The sequence below is a fragment of the Rhinolophus hipposideros genome, assembly GCF_964194185.1.
Source record: "Rhinolophus hipposideros genome assembly, chromosome: 7".
Taxonomy (NCBI): Eukaryota; Metazoa; Chordata; class Mammalia; order Chiroptera; family Rhinolophidae; genus Rhinolophus; species Rhinolophus hipposideros.
Window position 1 is genome coordinate 2,894,887 of NC_138053.1, and position 23,856 is coordinate 2,918,742.

At 51.2% G+C, this 23,856-nt stretch overlaps 1 protein-coding gene and 1 pseudogene across 3 annotated transcripts in view; both read right to left on the bottom strand.

Moving 5' to 3' along the window:
• Window positions 1-16,685, bottom strand: part of LOC308500152 (UBX domain-containing protein 8-like) — a 107,853-nt pseudogene extending 91,168 nt beyond the window's left edge. The window contains exon 1 of the transcript in view: window positions 16,541-16,685. The product of the transcript in view is annotated as a UBX domain-containing protein 8-like (transcript). The remainder of the gene's footprint in view (window positions 1-16,540) is intronic.
• Window positions 1-17,937, bottom strand: part of GALNT17 (polypeptide N-acetylgalactosaminyltransferase 17) — a 553,074-nt gene extending 535,137 nt beyond the window's left edge. Inside the window, exon 1 of one of the 2 annotated variants that reach the window (XM_081054105.1) lies at window positions 16,948-17,937. In XM_081054105.1, the coding sequence (XP_080910231.1) occupies window positions 16,948-17,185 (238 nt within the window). In that variant the 5' untranslated portion in view covers window positions 17,186-17,937. The remainder of the gene's footprint in view (window positions 1-16,947) is intronic. The other variant, XM_081054106.1, reaches the window with a different exon arrangement.
• Between the last annotated feature and the right edge of the window lie 5,919 nt (window positions 17,938-23,856).

Genomic DNA, 23,856 nt, shown 5'->3' on the forward strand with positions numbered 1-23,856 from the left:
AATTGGCCAACCGGCTACAGCTGACGGCCAACTAGCCATAGCCGACAGCCATCTACTACCTGACCCAGCACCTTTCCACATGAGGCCGAGAGCCTGCAAACTGCTCTCTGGGGCAAGACCCCCCAACAGGGTCTCGCCTCACAATCTACGCAACAAGCGCCTTCCGCGAGGGTCCCTGTGCCATATTAGCCTACAGGAACCTGACCACACAACACCCAAAAACTTGACGGATAAGCCAGGTCCTTGGACCTTTTCCTCATTCACTGCCCAGTCACATGACTTCAGGTGGCGGAGAAGAGAGGGAGCTGCTTGCTCTAAATCTGAAAGAGAATCAGATGTTAATAAAACATCATCGACATAGTGAAACAAGGCCACAGAGGACGGGTGATCCCACTGTGCCAAATCCTGGGCCACGAGCCCGTGGCAGATAGTGGGGCTGTGCAAGTATCCTTGCGGAAGGACTTGAAAAGTCCACTGCTGCCCGTCCCAAGTAAAAGCAAACTGCTCTTGACACTCGGGTGCAATGTCAATGGAGAAAAAAGCATTGGACAAGTCCACTACATAGTGATATGTCCCCAGGCGGACAGTCAGACGATCCATTAAATCATGTACTGAAGGTACTGCAGCGTGCAAGGGTGGTGTCACTTTATTTAACTCCCTATAGTCCACAGTCATTCGCCAGGTCCCATCTGGCTTCTTGACAGGCCATACTGGGGAGTTAAAGGGACTGTACATTGGCCTCACAATATGTGCCTTCTCCAATTCCAATACTGTACGACCAATCTCCTCCTGCCCTCCTGGCAGGCGGTACTGTCGCACTGTAACCACGCGCCAGGGCTGTGGCAACACTTGAGGAGGGTGGTGAGCATGCCCGCGTGTCACCGCTTTCACCACCCGGATCCGGAGACGGAACTCTCCTACCGACGTCTGTAAGCTGAGGCCATGTAGCACATCCACCCCTAGAATATACTCCGGAACGGGGGAGACATAAACCTTGTAGGTACGAGGGGGAAGCCTTCATATACCCAGTGGTAAGGAAACAGCTTTCACAGTCACAGTCTTTCCCCCGTAGCCATCAGTGCAGATTGCTGGTCCCGGGAACAGTTCTGGGTTCCCATAAACAAGACTGTAGTCTGCGCCAGTGTCAACTAGGGCCAAAACCCTCTGCACATTAGAAGGGGACCAATGTATTGACAGTTCCACGTGGGGCCTCCAGTCCCTGCTCGTCCCCTCTGACCGGTTACCTTGGCCACACCCCTAATCAAGCTGAAAGGAGTTGGCCTCAAGCGGCCTCATGAAGTCCTGGAGGGACCCGGGTCGCATTTTCCCAGACTTCTCCTTTAGGCTTCTCCGGAATTGCTGCTCCAGACACAGCTATTTCCAAAGTTCCAGCAGGAGTGCATTGGGTTGTGGGTCTATCTTCTCCCGATTGACCCCTGCTGGCACGAGATCACGCCACATCTGTGCGCATGTTACTCTCTGAGGCCCGTGACCTCGCCCCTTTACCTTTGGTTTGGGCTTCCAAGTATCAACTGCACAGACCTCCTGTCTCAACTTCCTTCGCCTCCAGCTTTCAACATCCCCTAGGGTAGCCATGGCAGTTGTAACTTCATGGATCTGCCGCCCCACATAGGGTGTAAGAATAGCAACCAAGGATCCAAAACCACTCGCAGGTGCAGTATCCAAAACCAGATCTCTCATTCTGGTTGTAAAAAGCTCGTCATCCGGCCCTTGCATATTAGGGTTGAAAATAGCATGTCTCAAACCCATTTCATGGATGATTTGAGTAAGTTCCATATATGACCGCCATTTACTCACAGTGTCTGGCAGCTCGCCAACCTGTCCCCATACTGTGCGTACCGCAGCAGTGAGCTACTCCATTAGAGAATGGTTGCCCTGGTCTTGGACCAACCTAGGTTCTGTAACCTTTGTCGCAGGGACAGATGCACTGTCACAAAGGCTAGCTTTTCCATCTCGCCTGGGGAGCAGAGAAAGTTGTCTGCTCCCTCGTCCCATAAACGTAGTAGCCAAGCCGAGACTGGCTCTTCAGGGCGCTGTCGGCACCGCCTCCCCAGCTCCTGCAGCTCAGTGGGAGTGTAAGGGGTGTAGGTCGTGAACTCAGTCACAGCTGGGTTGCCCGCAGCAACGCCCCCAGGGCCCAAAGGTTGCTCACGGTTTACCCTTTGCTTCAAGATTAGCCGGGCTTGGGGGTTGGGAGCTACATTGTCTCCACTCGCTTCCTCCGCCTCTGCCTCAGAGTCTCCACTGTGGGGCCCCTGTTCTAACAGGCGGACTCGGGCTTCCAGCACCTCCAACCGGGACACCTGGTCCTGCACCTTGGCCATTTCATTAAGCGCATTTTCCGTGTTGAGACACAAGGCCGTGAGGAACATCCAGCCGGATGTTACCGGAACAGACGCGGCCAGCTGTAGGCTTCTCCTCCTCTGGCAACAGCTCAGCCAGAGCCTGCAGGGCCCTCTCCACGCTGGCCGGAGAGCCATCCATGTCCTCCCACCCTCCTTGGGGGTCCAACTCCTGAGAACAGTGGCCACCAGACACCACACACTGTGTGGGGGCCACACATCCTCCTGCCCAGAGTCAGACTCCATTCCTACCTGGCCGTAATCCTGCTCGCCGTGCCAGGTGTCTGAGTGGGTGGAGGCCTCGGTGTAAGATATCCACAACCCTCGGAGCCTAAGGCCGCAGCAGATCACCAAAATGAAGGCAACGCTCTCCATGGCCAAGAGGGTGGTGTGCATGATGGAGGCTTGAGTCTCCCAGGCAGACCGCGCCTCCCATTCCAGGTCGCTCCTCACAGGCCTCCCGAAGCTGGGTTCTCACATGCACAAACTATTCCACCTGGTAAGTTTTCTTGGCCGGCACCATACCCTGCCTATGAAACTGAGCTTTTATCCGTGTAAACTGCTCCCGTACATTCCTTAGAGTTTCAGCCGACACCACACCCTGCTCACTGCGCCATGTGTCGTGCAGAGCGGCCTGCGGGGTCTCTGTTCCCGCTCCCCACATAAGAACGCAGGATGTGGCTAGGCCAAAAAGGAACACCCACGGAGCCATAGATAGGGGAGTCATATCACTATCGTCTCGCTGGAGGCTGGATTCATATGACATACGACCTGCTGTCCGCTTCTCTGCCCACTGATCGACTCCCCTCCACTCACCAACCAGTGCAGCCGCGGCAGTTATATCAATGGCCAATTGGCTAACCGGCTACAGCTGACGGCCAACCAGCCACAGCCGACAGCCGTCTACTACCCAAGCCAGCCCCCCCACGTGAGGCCCAGAGCCTGGAAACTGCTCTCTGGGGCTCTGTCCCCACAGGCTTAAAAGAACAACTACATTTCTTTCACCCCTGAATCTGCAATGTGGGCAGGGCTTGGGGTGGGGACAGACAGCTCGTCTCTGCTCCACCTGGCACCCGGTGGGGAGGCCAAAGGCAGCAGTAGGGTGGGGTAGATTGAAGCTTGCTTGCTCACATGTCTGGCACCTGCACTAGGAAGACAAAAACAGCTGGGAGTTGGTATCACTGAGACCGCTTGGACACATCTATTTAAATACCTACCTAGACAGCTGGCTCTAGTGCTTACACGCACACTTCTCATTTCTCTCTCTCCACATGGTCTCTCCAGTATGGTGGCCTCCGGGCAGCCCAACTTCCAACATGGTAGTTCAAGACTCCCAAGATGTATGTCCCCAGAGAGAGCATCGGGCAGAAATTCCATCGCCCTCTATAATCCAGCCTTAGAAGTCAGGCAACATCATTCCTATTGAATTCTATCCACCAGAAGAAAGTCACAAAGACCTGCCCGTAATAATCAATGGGAGGGAATTAAACTCCACTTTTTGCCGGAAATAGTGTCAAAGAATTTGCAAATATGTTTTAAAACCACCACATCTAGGAAAATCATTTCTCATTCCTTTGGCTTGAACTTTTTATTGCTGCCAAAAGATGCAATGCTGGTCAGTCATTGTTTACATGAAAAGTCACTCTTTGAATTATTGACTCTACCTATCTAATCCATAAAATTACAAACCTTGAATATACTTTAGATCTTGTCTAGATTTCACTGGGGGAAAATAGAGTCCGGGTGGAAATAAATGTCTTGTTCCAAGGAGTAGTAATAGTCTGTCCACCACAGCTACATTAACAAAACCATTCATCAACATTCTATTTACAGGACTGTTCAAAGTGTTCTACAAATATCACCTTGGACAGTCTTTATCATACTTACAGGAGCAGATGCCATTTTCCACATGGGCTGCCAAAATCCAAGCTTTGGCTTCGCTTTTGTTAAGTAGCCAAAGGACGTTTGAGATTTCATCTCTCTAACTTGAAAGCCCACGCTCAGGCCAATGAATGGCCCCCCTGGAGGTCTGCTGGCTAGGAAGTTCTCGCTGGGGTGGGCCAGAGTTGTATCTCTGGCTCTTGTCTGAAACTCAGTGCTATCAACTTCCTCTACTGAGGATTAGGTTTCAATAGAACCATCCCTGAGAGGTACCCACGAACGTACACACTAATGAAAATGTGCACTGCTAACACTAAGTCCTTTCTTGTGGAGAAAAGGAAGGCTAGACCTGGATCCCCAGGGGCTTGGGGTTTTCGAGCAGTGAAGAGGGAGCTGGAACACCCACCAAGCAGTGATGCTGGGGCCTTACAAGCCCTTCACTGGCTGCAGTGGTGCCAAGCCAAGATCTGAGCGAGGAGGAGGAAGAAGGAGAAATGAGAGCAGCACAAGCCTCCCCAAGTCTCTATGTGTACAGGCGACTGAAGAACAGTAACAGAAAAGAGTTTAATTCAAACCACCCATTAGTAGCTACTGCTTAGCTTTTGTTTTTTCCCCAAACTGCTTTGTGCAAGTAAACACAGGCCAAGGCTTCTTATCATTTTCCTGAGTGTTCACCTTCAGCTAATAAAGGAAAAGAAAAAGCTCTTGAAAAGATATTTCATGAGATTTGTAATTTCAGCCCCTTTTTTTAGATCTTGTGGATCAGTTCAATTGCGGGAAGATGGGTAGGCAGGAAAATAGACTGAAGTGGATTTTAGAACAACTGGGCAAATTAGCAAAGTTTTTAACATCATTAAAGAGCTCTTAAATATTCTCCCCCAAACTACATTTTTATCTTGTGAATGCATTTCAGTAATTGCTCTAAAGGAAATTGTAGAACTTTGGCACAAACATAAATGTTTGCATGATTTAAAATGCAGTGGCAGCAAAGATCATGATTTTTTTAAATTGCTAATTCTTAAACTATCCTTTTCGGTTTGTCTCATCTTGAAAAATGCCAGTTCCTACCAGCGAAGCTGTAGTAAAGACAATGCATATACTATTTACTTGTTTATAATTGCCCACAACTTAGCTATATTTCAATACTTAACCCTCAGCTCCAACTTAGAGCATAAGTAGGGGATGATTACAATCATTCCATCATTCTATAATTAGAAAAATGGGACACTGCAACACAAGACTATTTTCTTAAAGGCAACAGCAGATCAGATAGAGAAGCTGGTCTAGAACCAGGTAGATTTCAATCTAACTACTTTACCCCACCTCACTTATTGTTTAGCTCAATCAGTATCTGCTGATCACATTAATCGAGGACAGAAACCTACAGTAGATAGACTGGCCTGTCACTAAGAAAGACAAGTGTTCCAGCTCTGCCTAATTTAATTAGTCAGGATAATTGACACTAGCTGCTGTAACGGATAATCTGCAAAATCTTAATGGCTTAACATAATGGTCCAATGCCAGAGACATTAAGACAGAGCTGGGGAGGGCTGTACTCTGCTCCATGTAGTCATTCAGGGACTAAGGATCTTTCCATTTCATATGCCACCAAGAGGTAGACTCAAGGCCACCACAGAAAGATAAAGAAAGAAGGAATGGAGGACCCCACAGGAGGTTATGTGGGCCAGGCTTGACAGTAGCAAACATCATTTCCATTCATCTGCCATTGCCCAGAAGTCAGTTATATGGCCCCACCTAACTGTGGAGGAGGCTAAAGATTAGCGCTGTACCCAAGAGGAAAAGAAAATTCCATGAACACAGCATTGTCTCCGCCACCCCAGCTAGAACAAGGGTATTTCTACAACACCTGGTGTCAGCCTCCCTGATGCAGACCCTGAGCTGCTATATACAATACCATGAGAAAGCCTTGCCCCCTGACTTCTAGGAACTCCTAACTAAAGTTCCGCGCTGCACACTCAACCCCAGGTCCATGGCATAGATCACAATGGTGAACAGGAATGAGAAGAAGCCACTGGACCCAAAGGGCTTACCTTCCAGACACAAAGGAACCACACTGGCCATTTGCATCAGGTATAAGCTGACACATACGTTCTGAAGACCCTCACACACACTTCTAGTACCTGGGCCCTCAGCTGGATGGCATGGATCCCATGAAGGGTTCGTATCTATTAAAAAAATGACCATCACAAGATTATACTGGATCTTACCCAATGAAAGCCACCATGATGCCAATAAAATGGATATACGATTGTAGGGAGGGCACAGGGCAGAGGCCAAGAACAAAGCTTGCCCAAGGCCTGCTGAGAGTTGCCCAACGAAGACAAAATTAACAATGTGTGCTTGTCAGCACTCCTGTTGTGCTTAATTCCTTGCAAATAAAAGCAAAGCCTTTTAATTAACTTAATATCAATTTCACTTTTCTCACATTTTGTTCTAATTATGGGATGGATTTAAAGCTCACACAGCATAATTTAGAGCCCTAGAATTAACAGTTTTACAACTTTATACACTAGTAACTGCTAACCCTGAGTGCAGTGATGTTCCCTGCCACCATCCTGTCACTGCTTTCCAATGCTTACCCCTCTCCAATCCCTGGACCAGCCACCAGGGCTGGTCAGGATTGAGTCCTCACCTAGGAGTCAGGGAGTGCCAACTTCACAAAGGAAGACCCAAAAGGCAGCTGATGGGTATCTTTCTGGGTCAGTCTCAGTCTGGATAGCGATGATATCAGTTAGAAATGCCTGGGAGCTCTCACCTGAGTCCCAACTACTTGCAGCAGCCCCTACAGACATTTCCCGAACCAGAGCCAATGTTGTAGCTGGACGGGCTCTTGGGGTTATTATGATTGCATGAAGCACCTCAGCAATAGCCCCAGGGAGCTTTGAAAAAACAAGGTTATTGCTCACAAGTCCTTAAAGGGTACACTGCATGCCCCAGGCCACACAGCAAGGTCACAGGTAGTGAGACAGAGAGTGGACCTAGGGCTCCACTTTATTGGGGTCAACAGTGGGGTGCCTAGGGTTTCACAGGTTTACTCTTTATTGGTGAATTTAAAACAAATACTGGGAATTGTAGTGTAGAAGAGGAAAAGGAAAAGCAAGGTCACTCATGTGGTCACTCAGGGCTTTCTCAAAGAAGAACTTCATGGGCGGTGGCCTGGCTCTTTATCTAGTAGTGTGGCTGACAATGGTTATTCAAAAGGGACATCTATGAAATGGACACCTTGGTAGTCAGAAGCTTAATGTCAGGCACTCACATTACAAAGAAAAACAACAGTGTCTCTAGACAACTTATTTATTTCTCTGAGTTTCAGCTCCCTCCTATGTAAAATGGGTATAATAGAATAAGTAGGTTTGATGTAAAATTCAGTAATGTGAAACACTTGATATGTATTAGGTGCTCAGTACAAATGTTATGCATGGAAAACTGTGGTACACACGTACATGTAAGGTAACACGTAATATATTTCATCAAGTCTAAGATGCCTTCAACTGTAAGTAAGTTGCACCATTTTTATGTACTCATTAGAAAAAAAAATGCTACCAACTAAACTGTGATACACCATTGATCATAAAATGAATCTCAATTTCAGAGATATAAAAATGTGCATCCAGCATTGACAAAATATGGTTTTGTGTATATGGTAGTTTCAATCTATGAGATATCTTCAAGTCAAATCCAAGTTAACCAGAATGCCCCATGACTTGGGCATTCTAGTTTATTCAATTTCTAGTTAACAGTCTTACTTCATGTTAATATTCATTAAAAATGTACTGTGGGTGTAGAGAGGAGGGCAGACACTATGGATTCCTAATGCAAATACCATTCCTTCTCTCCTCTTTTGCCTCCATCATGCTTACTTTCTCTAGAAAGCAACTATTTTCTTGAAGGTTGATCATTTTCTGGACCACATATGGGAGCCTTCCCAGAGACACTTCTGGAAAAGATTTTCTTCTGTGATTAAATAATAGGAGTAAATGTGGCCGGTGATACAGTACTTCCTACCCTGTACAAAGATGCAATGACTGGAGCTACAGCAGCCATCTTGTAAGCATGAAGCACAGATCAAGAGAAATGACATTATAATATCATAATGACATTACAATTCTGAACCAAGGCCAGTACCACTACTTCCTGGCTTGTTAGGTGAGAACAAGTTACTTGCTGATGAATTGATTCCTAAATGACCTACAAAGGGATTTTTTAAATGAATGCAATCTATTCTGTTGCAAACTACATTGAAACAATTCATTATAATGCAAGGCAGAGATAAACAAAGCAGACCCAGGCAAAGTACCTCGAAAACCCTGAAGAAGAAACAATTAATTCTGAGAAGGTGGCCAGGGAAGGTTTCAGGGAATAAAAAACTTCTGAACTGGTCCTTGGAGAATACAGGAGATTTTAATAACATGGGCAGAGGGGTGTTATTCATAATCTGATAGTCAGAGGACCGTAAAGTCACATAGCTCTCATTTATACATGCATAAATTTTGGTTCCCAGAAACAGAGAACTGGAACCCTGGTGTCCTGACTGTTAGTTCAGTGTTCTTTCTATCAGGGAGGGAGAACACCTAACAAGCCATGTATTACCATAAGACACCCCTCAGTGAACACTAATCACACAATGAGCCTTTGTGTCTGAGGCTGGGATGGAAGGAGGCCCTCGTGGAACCCTGCTCCCTATTAACTGTCAGCACACTCATGTGCTGGCGTCTGGATGCGGCCGCCTATAATTACGGCAGCGGTTTATTACTCATGCATGGCAAGGCTGAGGCTCTGCGATTAGCAATGACAGAGACATTATTAAAAGGGAAAATTTCTCTATCAGTGGCTAAGCCAATTGTCATCCACATGTCAGGACAGTCTAAAGACCTGTGAGGAGCAACTCTAAAGGGAGAGGAAGGTCTTTCAGCCAAGTGAGTCCTGCATTTTGTTAAGTACTACAGGAATCAAGAAAGGAGGAAAGGAGGAAAGGAGGGAGGGAGGGAAGGAGGGAGGAAGGGAGAGAGACAGGGAGGGAGGGAGAGATAGGGAAAGGGAGGGAGGGAGAAAGGGAGGGAAGGAGGGAGAGAGGGAAGGAGGGAGGGAGGGAGAGAGATGGAGGGAGACCCCGTTGGGTAGGGAGCTGTTCATCTGCCTGTTTGCAGCTCCAGTCCCCCTGGTCAATAGCCACCCCATGGGGAGTTAGCTCCCCTGAATTTCTGGGTTCCACCTTCGGGCCCATCAGCAGCTGCTCAGGAAGGAGGCCCTGCCCTGCAACATGGCATTCCAGCAGAATCCAGAAGGGGCCAGATGCCTGGCAGTGGCCCCACAAGGCAGACCCATGTGGTCACTGCAGCAACCACAGGTGGGACAAAGCTCAGTCTGGAGCAAGCAACTCCTCTGCCCTCACCACCACAGCCTCCCTTAGAAATCCCTCCAGCTCACCCACCTCCCCTTGGGCTCAGGAAGTCATGGGGAACAGAAAGTGAGACCCATCATCAGGTGCTGGGTAAACTGGGGCCAGCTAAACCTGCAGAGCCAGGGTCGGGGCGCCAACCCTGCCATGAGGAGACTTTCCTTGGGAATAACCTGATTAAGGCATCACTGGGTGGATGGGGGAAAAGACACAGAGGTGAGTACCCTGGCGTGCTGGCAAGGATTCCTGCCAGCTCACAAAGGGCAGGGCTGTCTCGGCTGCACACAGAGGGACAGACACACCAGGAGCCAGATAAAGGGTGTGGCTGGGCGGTCGACGCCCCCACAAAGTTGGGGGTGTGGCAAGCTGGAGGGAAGCATTCAGGTCAGAGCTTCTGAGGGCTGATTGAGATTTTCCAAGGGAGCAATTCCAGATGCTAACTCTTAGCTGGAGACGTGGCCCAGTAGGGGGCTCTGAAGTGAGGTGCACTAGACCACTGACGGTCGGAGGCTGGCTGAACCCTGAACCAGAAGCAAGGCTGGGCCGGTGATGTCAGCACTTTATACCTAGGCCTGAGTTCTAACCCACTTTCCCACCTACCAGTGCATACACTGAACCCTAATATCAGACCCCCAGGTGGTGTCACTACCTGTCTTCTGTGATCCATGAGTCAAACTGCTGAGTTCTGTTCAACACTCACTGGCTAAGCACCTACTGTGTACTAGGTCAAGCCTCACCATTTCCATACGCATTCTAGTATTCTTCTGGGAACTTCTGGTAAAACTACAAACCTATCGTTCCAACTAGACCACAATGTCCATTTGGGCATAATACTGCAATCCCGGCATCGAGCCCCGCCTGGCCGTGGGGACGTGGTCACTACAGATGGGAATGACAGACGTGTGTGTGACGGGACTAGACACGTACAAACTGCCATTTCTTCTCCTGGGCCTCACAAGTAATCACCCAAAGGCACCATCCTTACAAGGCAGCAGAGGAGGGGGAGGAAGAAAGGAGAAGGAAGAAGGAAACAGAGTCCAGCCCCAAAACACACATGAACAGAGAAGGACCCCGAGTTAATTCAGAGTCCAAGCAAGTCACAATGAGCAGGGCCTCCTCTTCCCCCTCGAGATTCCCGTCACAGATAACAGCCACCACACTCCGCCACGACGCAGCACTGGCTGCTCACGCATTCATTCCAGAAAGATTTGCTAAGCACCTCCTGTGAGCCGTGCAGTTCTCAGCATCAGCGATATGATGGGGAGCAGGCAAGCAAGGTCCCTTCCTTCAAGGAGTTGGCCTTCTCCCAGAGGCCACACATCAGGCCCCATGGCTCCTGCTGAATATTTGAATCCCAATTCATCCTGACAGAACAACCCTGCTTTACAGTTGAGAAGTGAAGTGATTTATCTAAGGTCACACAGCTAATAAGTGACAGAGTAGACACCAAAGCCAGGCTGTCTGACACCCAGTGAACAACCATTCTTCTAATATTACATCCTTAAAGACTAGGAGGACGTTTAATTTTAGTTCTCTCTCCATCTGACGTGGGCCTCTCTGTGCCCGCATTCCTTCTTCCCCTTGTCAGTTCTAATTACTGTCCACAAAGGACACTCCTGATTTGGCAACACCAAAGGTCAGGGAGTTGGTTTTCCTTCTCGAAAATGACACGGGCAACCTCTCCTGGGTACCACTGGGCTGGACAGACAGCAGCTCCCCCACTGGCAGGGTGTCCGTCCCACACACCGGCCAACACAGATAGGCCTGCATCTAAGAGCTGCCCAAGAACTGCACCTCCTCTCTCCAGGAGGGGCCAGCTGCCACCAGGAGCTATCAGCCCGTTGGAGGTGAAGGAAGTGAGCCCCCCTCCAGCTCCCAGGACCCAGCTTCCCTGAGCAGGCCTCCCCACCCCGGACCCCGGCTGTGCAGAGACCTGCAGAGCACAGGGAGGCGCTCCTGGCCCTGGCTTCCTGCGGACACTCACTGCAGCCATGGAACTTCATGCCAACATCTGCCTTCTCCTTCGCCCTTACCTCCTTCCCATAGGAAATGTTGGCACCATCCAGCTCTGTAGGTTATACGAGCATATCAATATCCTGGAGGCAGGAAAGACGCAACAGGTGCAGGCCAGCTCTGGCACCCATGAAGACATGCCTCCAAACGCCATCCCTCTCTTTCTGACCCCACCTTGGAGGACTATAGAGCAAATCTCTGCCTCTGTTCCTGTCTGCTGGCTTTGCCTATGTGTCAGACTGGGTGGACTGCACTTAAGTTATTTGGGGATGTTTTGGTTTTCTGGAGCTCAGATTCCAGCCTCGTCTGCCTGTGTGGCTTGGGGGCAGGACTAGGACAGGTAATTTTGACTTCTCTCCATTCCCACAAAGATTTTCAATTTCTTCAAGCAACCCTGCTTCTATTCAATACCCTTCTGAAATCTAAATTTGGAACCTAACCTGAATTGATTGCATTTCCACTTACGACAGAGATGCCCTGGGCTTACAGAGCGGTGACATGCGTCCTTCCGATTCATTGCACAGGGGCTCTGATGAGGGACATGGTCACCAGCCAGAGCTCAGGGCTTGCATGGGACAGGTGAAACACCACACCCCTCCCCAGTCTTCACCCTGACTCATCAAGAGGGTGCTGGACTGGGGAAAAGTACCCTGCTATTCAGGAATCGTGGCTCTGCCCTTCACTGGCCATGTCATGCAGGCTAAATCACAGTATCTGTTTCTCACCTTCCTCAGCTCTAAAAATGAGAGAAACAAATAACTTCCTCAAGTGGTGATAGAAAGCCAAAAGTCATGCACAGAGTTACATGTGAATTCTAACAAGAAACCTGTCTGTCCCTAAGCCCGTTTTCCTAATGCTGGTACAAAACCACCATGTCTCCATTTAAAAATATATTTTCTTCTGTATGATTCTTTTTCAAATTTACCAAATTTTCTACAATAAATATAAATTAACTTCATTCCACAAAAAAGGAATATAAAACCATATTCCTGTCACAAAATTACATATTCAAGGAAAACATACCAAAACATGCCAGTCCCTAACCTGACTGACTGCTTCACGTCCACGCTCCTCAGAAGGATCTAGTGTCCTTCAGTCTGGAAGGTAAAGGAGCAGCACAGCCTCAAGATGGCACAGGCAAGAGGGTGGAGGCAAGACAGCTTCCTCACACTCAGCCCCCCAGCTATGTCTTTCCAGCCCCTTCCCCTCATCATATCCACCCAACCTAACACAGGCTTTACATTGTGGAAGTTATTTCTCTGTGGCTATCAATCCCTTCCTAAAACTAGCTCCCATCCAATTAATCAAACAATAAACCTTAGGTGCCCACATTATGTGCAAGGTGCTATGGCAAATGCTGACGAACAGAGGTGGTATTAAAAAGTGCAAAATAGGGTCAAGCCCCTAAAAAGCCTACAGTCCAATTGTGGACTCAAAAGATAAACCCATGGAGGCGCTAGGATATAAGCCATGGGTACAAAACATCACCGGACAACAAAGCCTCACACAACTCAAAGCAGAAAGAGTTCTGACCCTGTGGCCTGGCACAACTTTCCCATCTCCAGGCAGTGACCTTGAGCCAAGCTTTAAAGGAAGGGTGACTGCAGAAAGGGGCAAGAAGAGCAAACCTGAATAACTAGTACTTCTCAAAGACTGGGGCTGAAATATGGAGTCTACGATCTAAAGGTAAATGCGAGGTATTTCAGCAAGTCCATCAGTCCAGCTCAAAGAGGCAGAGAGCACTGGGCACAGAGACACTGAGAAACCAGAGGCAGGGCACTGTGTTCAAGAATACCGCCACAAAGCTCAAGGTCAGCAGTGGGGACTCATGGAAAGAATGGAAGACCACATACGAGAGAGTGGAGGGAAAACACTAACTCATCTCTGCATGCTCTCCTTCACACCAGCATTTTCACTGCCTCTTTAAAATGTCCCCTTCAGCCTGGATTACGAAAAACAAAACAATAACAACTACAACCTGTAACTATTTTCAAAAGGCAGCATACAGGACTTTGGAACCAAGCGTCTTGGCAGAGAGGCCAGTCTGGAGGCAGTCTGGGTCACTCAGGCCCCCTAACCCAGGGGTCCCTCTGAGGATACCCAAGGAAACCTGTCTCATGAATAAGAGAGCACTAGAATGGCTGTGCTCACAGCCAGAGAGGTAGAACCTTCCAGGAGTCCCTGTTGATGGAATTTCACAAGAGTCCACAGGAAAGGTTGGTGAAATGTGAGCAACCTTTAAAATGCCAGCTCCCACTTTGCAACCAAGGGGCTGGACCCGTGGCCTTCTTCTTACTGTATGCCCAGTGCCCAGCCCTCCCAGGCCGTCCACAATTGTGAGGAATAAAGAGTGCCAAGGTCAAGGTTTCCTTCTCCTCCTCCAGTAGCAGGGGATGGAGACAAGCTGCAGAGCAACTCCAGGTCCCATCTCCCAGGTACCAGGAGATCTCTCCGCCCTCTGCCGCCCTCCTGCTGCAGCAGGTAGCCCCTGCAGGCCTAGCACAGCAACAGGTGGGACACATACTATGGAAGACAAGCACAGGGAAGGTGGGAATGCTGGGGGGTGGGGTAGAGAAGGGTGGGTCCTCTCCATTTCACTACTTTTCCCTGTTCTCTTCCTCCAGGTTTCATGTCACTACAAATTACACTACACTCTTTGGCCAGGAAAATAGCATCTACCTAGTTGCAGCTTGAATTCCTGGCTTGCCCAGGATGAGCTTTCAACCCAGCCTTCCTGCCAGTTTCTCCTTTAGAGGCTATAAGAAAACTCAGCCTTCCACGTGCCCTACCCAAATCAGTGTCAAGTGCCACACACTCCCACTGCCCCAGGGAATCCCTTGCATGGCAGAAGCCTACACAGGGAAAGAAGACAGACCCCCAGCCCAGCTGAAGCAAGCTCTGGGCTTCTCAGAAGTCCCCACCCCGCCCCTACAGCCTGGCATTGGCAGGCAAATGGGTTTTCCTCTGCTCTACTTGATGTAGGAAATAGAAGGCAGTAAACCATGGGGAAGGCCACAAGCCTTGTCAGAGATGCCAAGTGTAGGCCCTCACCCTACCCCAGATGTACTGAATCAGAAACTCTGGGACTGGGGCCCTCCCTGTGACTCTGATGCACACCAAAGATTGAGACAGGCTGGGTCAGCAAAGAGCCTCAATCCTGGAACCAGACTGTCCAAGTTCAATTCCCAGCTCTACCACCCCTGTCTGAATGACTGGGAGCAAACTACTATTGGAGGGTAGAGGGGCAGGAGCAATAACACCTATCTCCTAGGGCTGCTGTAAAGACTAAGTGAATCCCTGCGTGTCTGTAGCACTTAGTAAATATCATTCATAATTGTATCATTCCTATTTGGAGCATTCGGGGGTATATGACTATATTATATTTAGTTTCCTAATTGAAACCAATATGAAACGACTTGTGTCCCTGAGTGCAGCATGACGGTGAGAGAACCCAGGCTATCCTGCACTCTCTTTTGGGTTCTATGGGTACATCTATGGAGGTATCTGTCAATAAGACCCACCCATAGGTTTCTAATTCCCACAGAAACGAATTCTGGGTTTTGTTTCATTCTATGCCTCAGAAGAGCTCCCTCACAAACCTCACAGCAGCTTGCTCCGACAGCCAGGCCACGCTATCTGCGACGGGTCAGTGAGATGGCAGCTTCCCACTGCAGATACAAGTTCAAGGCATCCCCAGGACACTTGCTGAATGACATGGAGAAGGCCAAGGGGTTCTTTCAGAGGGTGCTCGGATATCTGACCACATCCTACCCAGAAGGACCCGGAAGGACCCAGAAGGGATCATTGAAGAGCAGAAAGAGAACAGTTGGGTGTCATCATTCTCCCTGCCACCAGCCTGGTCTCGCTCTGTAATGCAGGGAAAACAGCTGAGTGGGGGCCTCCTAATGTACAATCTTCCTGTCATCGAGCTTAATACTCCTTATAATTAGAAGGAGATGGTAGATAGAGGTTGTCAAGAACATGGGCTCTGTGGTCAACCAGAACATGTGGTTCTGATTCCAGACTCTACCACTTAGAAGCAGCAGGATACCAAGCAACCTAGTTAACCTCCCCAAGCCTCCTTTTCTCATGTCTGATGTGGGCATGGAATGGACCCACCTGGACTCGTGTGAACATTCAATGACATGATTCACTTATAACATCTCTGCCCAGTGTCTGGCACACAGGAAGAATTCCAACAATTATTATTATCTTTATCTTTATGATTACCTGTAATTCTGGAACTACCATGAGAACCATGATTTGGAAGCTCAGGAAGGGAAGTGGCAGCCTTGGATTTGCCTTGGATACCAGCCGTAGGGACCCTAGAGAGCTGCCTGCACTGGAGTAAGGAATTCTCAATCTGACCTTGGGGATAGCAAGTGTCCACTGACCTCTCAGTCCCTGGACCAGCTGGGACCACGGTACATTAAGTCTCCCTCTTGTCCTGAAGCACTGAGGAGAACATTTTGGATGGGACAGATTCTGACAACTGTCAGTACAGTAAGCCCTCACTTAACCTCATGATAAGTTCTGTGACTTTTGGAAGACTAGTATAAGGAAACTAGTTTTACCACAGGCTAATTGACATTAGCAAGAGTCAAGTTCCTGCAGAATCTCATCAACGTTGCAAGGAAATTAAGTTGAACGAAGAGACGTTATGAGGACCTGCTGTAATAGGATGGCACACATCTCTTTACAACACAGTAAAAACCTGCTTCCCCAACCCACCCGAGAACTTTAGCATCGCCCTCAGGCAGCTCTCTGGGGGAAACCGGGCGTGTTTTTAATAGCAGCCTCCATCTAGGCTGCGGGAAGGAAGGAGTCCTCGTTATTAGCCGTGCAGCCCGCCTCTCCAACTTACTACCGAAGCGCATTAGCTTCAGACCTGAGGCCTTGACTCTGCAGACATTTAAGCCCACCGATGTCCCTCCCTGTCGGACTCCAACAAACGCTACGCTGTAAGAGCCATTTCTTCCCTCTAAGAAGGCCTGCGCCTCCAGTCCCATTTGGCCACGCGACTCGTTTCTGCACTTGCGATGGAGTGGCCAGGTATGATTCCTGCACTCGGGGACCAGGAGTCAGCTGTACTAACATGTTTCCACAATAACAGCAAACTTACAGCTGGGGCACAGAAAAGAGTCAGGCAATTCTTTCCAGCAGCCCCCGGATAAGAGGGAGCGCGCAGGAACCAGGAGGTGCTGGGTCGCCAGCACCGCGCAGGGCCCTGGGGGTTTACCGAGCACGGTCGGCACCCGCGCGCGTCCTTACCATTCAGTTGCCGGTAGACGATGTCCTCCAGCAGCGAGAGGCGCTTCAGGACCGCATCCTGTACGGGGCTGGCGCTGTGCGCGCTGAGGTTGGCCGCCTCGGCGCGCGGCCGAATCTCGTGGAAGGCGTCTCCGCTGCGCACCGCGATGGGCCGGCACTTGGCCAGAAAGAGCACAAAGCCGGCCACTGCGATCAAGTTCAACACCAGCAACACTTTGACTCTTCTCAGTGAAGCCATCAAACACGCCCGCCGGCCCTCGTCCCGGACCCGCGGCCCCTCCGGCGCTGGCGAGGCGCGGGGCAGCCCGGGGCAGTGCGAGCCTCACTCACGCTCCGAGCGGCCGGCAAGGATTCCAGCCGCTCCCGGGCCCACGGCGCAGCTGTTCCGGCAGCAGACTGTTGGGAGAGCAAGACGCTCAGGCGGGAAGCAAAAGCATTCTCGTGGGAGCCCTGGACCTGCAGACGTGCTCCCCAAGACGCCTGCTCAGTGCACAGCGCGCAGCCCCTTCCGGGCGCCTCGGCTTCCCCACCGAGGGCCGGGGGCCTCTCCTTCGCGCGAGCAAGTGGTTCGCCGCCGGCCCTCGGGCCGCCAGGCGCGGGGCGACGGGAGCAGCGGACCTCGGGGCCTGGAGGGCCGGCCAGCGGGGCTGCCCTGGCGCCGGGACGAGCGCGGCGCGCAGGTGCCGGGTTCGGGGTGCGCGCCTGCCCGCGGTGGAGCGCGCCGCGCCTCGGGCAGCACGGCCAGCGCCCTGGTCCACCAGCGGCCGTCGCGGCGCGGGGTCCGCGGGCTTCAGCCGAGGACCCGCTCCCTGGGGCGGGCGCCTTTGTTCCGCTCAGCGACCCGCTCCATCACGCCGGGCAGAGGGAAAGCCGGCGCCCGGTGCCCGCATCCTCTCAGCTCCGCAGTCCTGCTTGAGTCTCAATTACTCTCAAAGTGGGGGCGGCACGGGGGGACGCACGGCGGGGCCGAGCGCGACGTCCTCTCCGCCCCTCTTAGCGGGGGGCACCCCACCCGGCGCCAAACTCAGCAGCGCGCCCCGCGCCGCGGGCTCCCGGACGCGTTCCAAGTCCCAACGGCCCGCAGCGAGCCTTCGGGGCCTGCGGTCGCCCGGCCGCCCTCCGCGCTGGAGCCTCGGGAGGCCGGCCGCAAGGAGGACTCGGACCTCGACAGTCCCCGCAGTGCTCTGCGCTCCCCGGACACGTCGCGGGGAGCGCGGCGGGAGGCACGCGCGGCGCACCCCCACTCACCCGAACCGGCAGCGCCGCCCGTCCCGCGCCCCACGGAGCCGAACGCCGACGCGGAGAGACCGCGCTGCGGCCCCGGGAGCCCGCACGGCCGGGCGCCGGAGGGCCTGCAGGGGCGCGAAGGTGGCGGCGGGCGCGGCCCGAGGGGCCGGCTGCAGGGCGCGCTCCGCCGCCGCCCCCGCCCCCCTCCCCGGGACCCGGCCGCCGCCGCCCGCAGGCTGCCCAGCGCACAGCCCCCGGCGGCCGGCGCGTGCGCGCCCCGGAGAGGCGGGGGCGCCGAGAGGGACGGCGCCGCGCGCGGGGAGGGGGGCGGGGTCTCGGCTCTCCCGGGGCGGGTGGGCGCGCTCCGTCCTCGCGGGCGAGGAAGACATCGCCCTCGGAGAGCTCGCAGCTCCGCCGTGCGTGGCCGGGCATGGCTACAGGGAAAATCTGGCCTGGAGACTCGGATTCTGCTGCTGTGGGAGCCAGGCCCGGCGTTGGCGAGCTCCCTCCGGGTGAAAATTCTAACCGTGCAAGTCACAGTTTCTGTGTCCACCCACACCTCTACACGCGTGTTAGTATAAGAAGCACACTTTGGCTCCTGGATTTCCATGATTTCTTCCTCTTCTCAAAACCAGGAGCTGAAAATGCTGGAATTCAAAGCCCCTCGTTGATCCATTTAAGTCCTTGGGCCTAAAAATGAAACCAGGCTGCCAACTAATGAAGACCGTGCAGTACAGCCCAATGAATCTGGTGACTTCTACCACTTTGTTTCGATCTCATTAAAGTTTCTGTTTTGTTTTGTTGCTTATTTATTATTTTAAACATTAATTTTTAACATAGAAAAGTGTATGAAAATATAACAATCTTTTTATTTCATCCCTTGGAACCCTGGAACTGGATTCAATATCACCTTTAGGTTTTTGTATAATGTACAAGGAACTCAATACAAACTAGTTAAATGAAAAAGCCATATGTGAAGCACAAGAGACAGTTTATAACCACAGATGTAGGGGCATAAAAGGCATTGACTGAGAAAAACCTGAGTTATTAAGCAGTTATGATACGACAGGCACTGGGCCAGGTGTGGTCCCCACATGACCTCACTGAATACCCAGTCAAGTTAAGTGTTGTTACAACCATGCTACAGATGGAAGCTAGTAGGGGATTCTGCAGAAGTAATGTCTGAACCTTCAGTTGGCCACAGGACTTCAGGCTGGGAGGCCGAGGCACTGAGCTAGGGGTCCCCAGTAGTAAGTGGCTCTAAACACGGGAGGGTCAGACATCCAAGATGTGCCTATTTGGGAGTAAGACATGGGAAGCAAAGGAGACGAAATGTCCTCAGAGTAATAAAGTTTCCAGGCAAGACTGAACTTCAGAATTTTTTCATCCTCTAAAGCCAGAGAGGTCCCTTGCCCAAATTAACTCATGATCTTACCACGCATCTTACAGGCTTCTCCCTTCACCTTCTGCATGCATCCTGCCCAGCTTCTATGTTCACATCTGACACTCTAGACTCATGGTCACACCCTGAACCCTGTCACCACACAGAAGTGCTCCACTCCTGCAGTCCTGCATTAACATCCCTCCTAACCTTTTACCTCCCCCACTCTCAGTGCAGAACAAACATTCTCTAGGCACCAGCAACCCCTCCCCTGATCCCACATATCTAAGCCCTTTTTATCCTCTCTTTAGTTCCTTCTCTACCTTTCCTGGTTACTTGAGTTCCGGGTACTCATTTATTTCAAACACATTCCCAGTGGTAGCCATAATTCATACAGGCTCATATGCATGTTCTCCCACTGCCCCAACCCAGCAATCCCCATCTCTGAATCAGTCTCACCATCTTCTTTCTTGCACCATGCACTCAGACAAGAGAGTGTACCTAGGGAAAACCATCTCACTCAAAAGCTAGGGGACATTACCAATTGGTGGTGTCTAACTGGAACTGGATCGTTAATTCTACTCAGCAACTCTGTTCGATGTCCCTAACCAGCTCCTCTCTCCAGAGGTGCCCAGAGTAGACTTCAGAAGTCCAAAAACACCCCTCAATCAGATACAAAAAATTTTTGTGTTGTCATATGGACATTTTTCTGGAGAAAAGACCTATAACTTCCATCAGGTTCCCAATGTGGTCAGTGACAGCAAAAATTTAAAATCTTGCCTGGCATATGCTAGATATGCAAAAACATAATCAGCTAAATATTTATGCCATCTGCTTATGAAATCAGTGGTGACAAGGCACACAAGGTTAGTGGAGCTCTCCAGTCGTTTGCGTACCTTGACAGAAGATAGAAAATTCTGGACTAAGGCCAACATGCTTGTATAGATGAAAGGTTAACTGATATGAAGGAACTAAATTGAATAGGTTTTGCCTGCTGTGTGAATTCTCAAGCCCAAAGAAGCACACTTCAGCTACACATACAAAGATTAAAGGATCCGTGTACAAAGGCATCAACTGCCCTGTACCTAGAGAATCTGAGAGGGATGGGTGACCCCCCTCAATTAATGACTGCCATCTGTCTACACACCATTTGCTCCAATCCAGCTAGTAAAACCAACAGAACTACCCTTCAGTGGCTGTGTGGCCTGCTCAACAGAGGAAAGAGGTCCTATTCCACCTCCATTATCAGGGAGCAAATAAGTTCTTGTCTTTAAAAAATGTATCCTGGATGGCTCCCCAAATCTTTCCTGATTATAAAACTCAGCTAAACTACAAACATTTTTTAAAAGAGGTGTATTGGTATCTTTGTTTAGCAAACTGAAAGGAAGGATATTGATGAATTTCTGCCCATAGATCCCCAAGGATTTTGATTCCAAATACATTTTTCACTAATCACCATTGTTCATAGGACATGTGGCTCTGACTTGACCCTTGCCCGTTAAAAATACCTCACATCTGGGGACAAAGTCCCAGAAAGCAGTTTCTAGGCTCTCAGCCTCACGTGGAAAGGTGCTGGCTACTGGTTGGCCATCAGCTGTAACTAGTTAGCCAATTAGCCACTGATATAAGTGCCATGGCTACATTGGTCGGTTGGTTGATTGTTTGGTTGGTTGGTTGGTTGGTTGGTTGGTTGGTTAGCAGAAAAGCCGTTGGCAGATTGTAGATCATGCGGCTACTGTTCCAGGTGTCTCACCCAGCCACCAGCGAGACTGGGGTGCAGGAAGACCCCTTGTGGCAGGTATTTTGCTCCCTGTGTCGCCAATCCAGCTGCCAGCGAGGCTATAGTGGTATGAATCCACTATCTTTGGCTCCATCAATGTTCCTTTTTGGCCTCCCCATATCCTGCATTCCTATGCGGGGAATGGGACCAGAGACCCCATGTGACAAATGGCACAGCGAGTAGTGTATGGTGCCGGGCAAAGCTCTCCCAAGGAAGGTGGAGCAGTTTGTGCATGTGAAAGCTCAGCTTCGGGAGGCCTGTGAGGAGCTGCGAGCATGCAGATGGCACACCACTCTATTGGCCATGACAGGCGTCACCTGCTCTTTGGTAGTCTGTTGCTGCCGTAGGCCCTGAGGGTTACGGACATCTTACATGGAGGCCTCCACCCAATCGGATGCCTGGCACGGTGAGCAAGATTCCGACAAGGTAGGAATGGCATCTGACTCTGGGCAGGAGGACGTGTGGCCCCCACACAGTGTGTGGTGCCCGGTGGCCACTGTTCTCAGGAGTTGGACCCCCAAGGAGGGGTGGGAGGACATGGATGGCTCTCCGGCCAGCGTGGAGAGGGCCCTGCAGGCTCTGGCTGAGCCGTTGCCGGAGGAGGAGAAGGGTACACCCGGCCACGTGAGCTGGATGTTCCTCACAGCTTTGCATCAAAACTCAGAGGAAGCGCTTGCTAGAATAGCACAGGTGCCAGACCAGATGTCCCGGCTGGAGGTGCTGGAAGCTCAAGTCCGCCTGTTAGAAGAGGGGCCCCACAGTGGAGACTCTGAGGCAGAGGCAGAGGAAGCTAGTGGAGACAATGTAGCTCCCAACCCCCAAGCCGGGCCAATCTTGAAGCAAAGGGTAAAACATAAGCAACCTTTGTAGCCCAGGCTGAGCCAAGCGCTCTGCCTAGCGGGGAAGATTTGGAGCCCTTGCCCTACAAAGGACAGTCCCCAGTACCTAAGGATGCCTGATTTACTGATGGTTCTAGCTGAGGGACTGCAGCTGTTTGGACGGCTGTTGGTGTGCAGACCAAAACAGACACCATTTGGTTTGACACTGGGACGGGCCAGAGTAGCCAGTGGGCTGAGCTACGGGCTGTGTGGATGGTAATCAGCCACGAGCCCGGGCCCCTAGTTATTTGTACTGACAGCTGGGCAGTGTTCCGGGGACTAACCTTGTGGCTCCCTACATGGAAACACCAAAACTGGTTGGTAGGACACCGTCCACTGTGGGGTCAAGCCATGTGGCAGAACCTCTGGGACCTAGGGCAGAGAAAGGAGGTGACCCCAATACATGTCACAGGTCACTCCCCCTTAGTGTCCCAGATAATGATGGAGCAGATGCCCTAGCACAGGTCCGATGGTTAGAACAGGCCCCTGCCACTGATGTGGCCCATTGGCTGCACAGGAAATTGCAGCATGCTGGAAGCCGAACCATGTGGCAGGTGAGCAGACGCTGGGGTCTGCCTTTGAAATGGCAGGAGATAGCAGATGCCTGCTATGACTGTGCCGTCTGTGCCCAGGACAGCCCCCAAAGGCGGAGGCTCCCCTGGGAGACACAGCAGATAACGCGAGGGAGGGCGCCCCTCACTGGCTGGCAAGTGGATTACATTGGACCCCTGCCGAAGGCCCGCAATGCGATATACGCATTCACAGCAGTGGACACTGCTACGGGGTTGATGTTTGCTTGGCGGTGTCCGGCTGCGGATCAGCGGCATACAGTCGTCGCTCTTACACGGCTGTGCGCCCTCTATGGGCGCCCCCAAGTCATTGAAAGTGACAGGGGTACCCATTTTACAGGGCAAGAGGTGCAGCACTGGGCTGCCAGGATGGACGTGCAATGGTCGTTTCATGCTCCGTATAACCCACAAGCAGCTGGCATGATTGAAAGTTATAATGGCCTTTTGAAGGAAGGTCTTCGGGTGTCAAAACACCCTCCCACGATGCGGGACTGGGCCTCGCTTCTATGGGATGTCCTGAGAGTCCTGAATGAGAGACCACGGAAGGGAGGGCCGGCACCAGTAGAAGCTCTGCTACATCGAACGGCCGCTCCCATTTAATTACAAGTTACCACCAGTGAGACTAGGGTAAAGCCAGGCTACGGCAGAAATGGAAACATTTTGCTGCCCGCACCCACATGCTTGAAAGCAGGGGAACGGCAGCAATGGACTTGGCCCTGGAAGGTCAAAAGCTCCTGCTGTCAGCGATTGGGCCTTTTAGCCCCACGAGGGGCTGGTTTGACTCATGATTTGCAAGTGACGCCAGGTGTGGTGGCTGAGTGGCCACCGCAAGTGACTGTAGTATACGGAGGTCCCGATACTGGGATGATTTTACAGGGAACCTATGTGCTCTCACTATGGCCAATTATGGGGTCACCTGTTCTGTTACATGTTGAAACTATGCAAGGGACCCCAAGTACTGCCATAAAGGTCTGGTACCACAAACCGGGAAAGGTGTCAGTGGCAGCGACCCTCCTTTCCCAGGACAAAAAGCTAGCAGGTATCCTCCCAGATGGAAGGGATTTGCCATTGTTC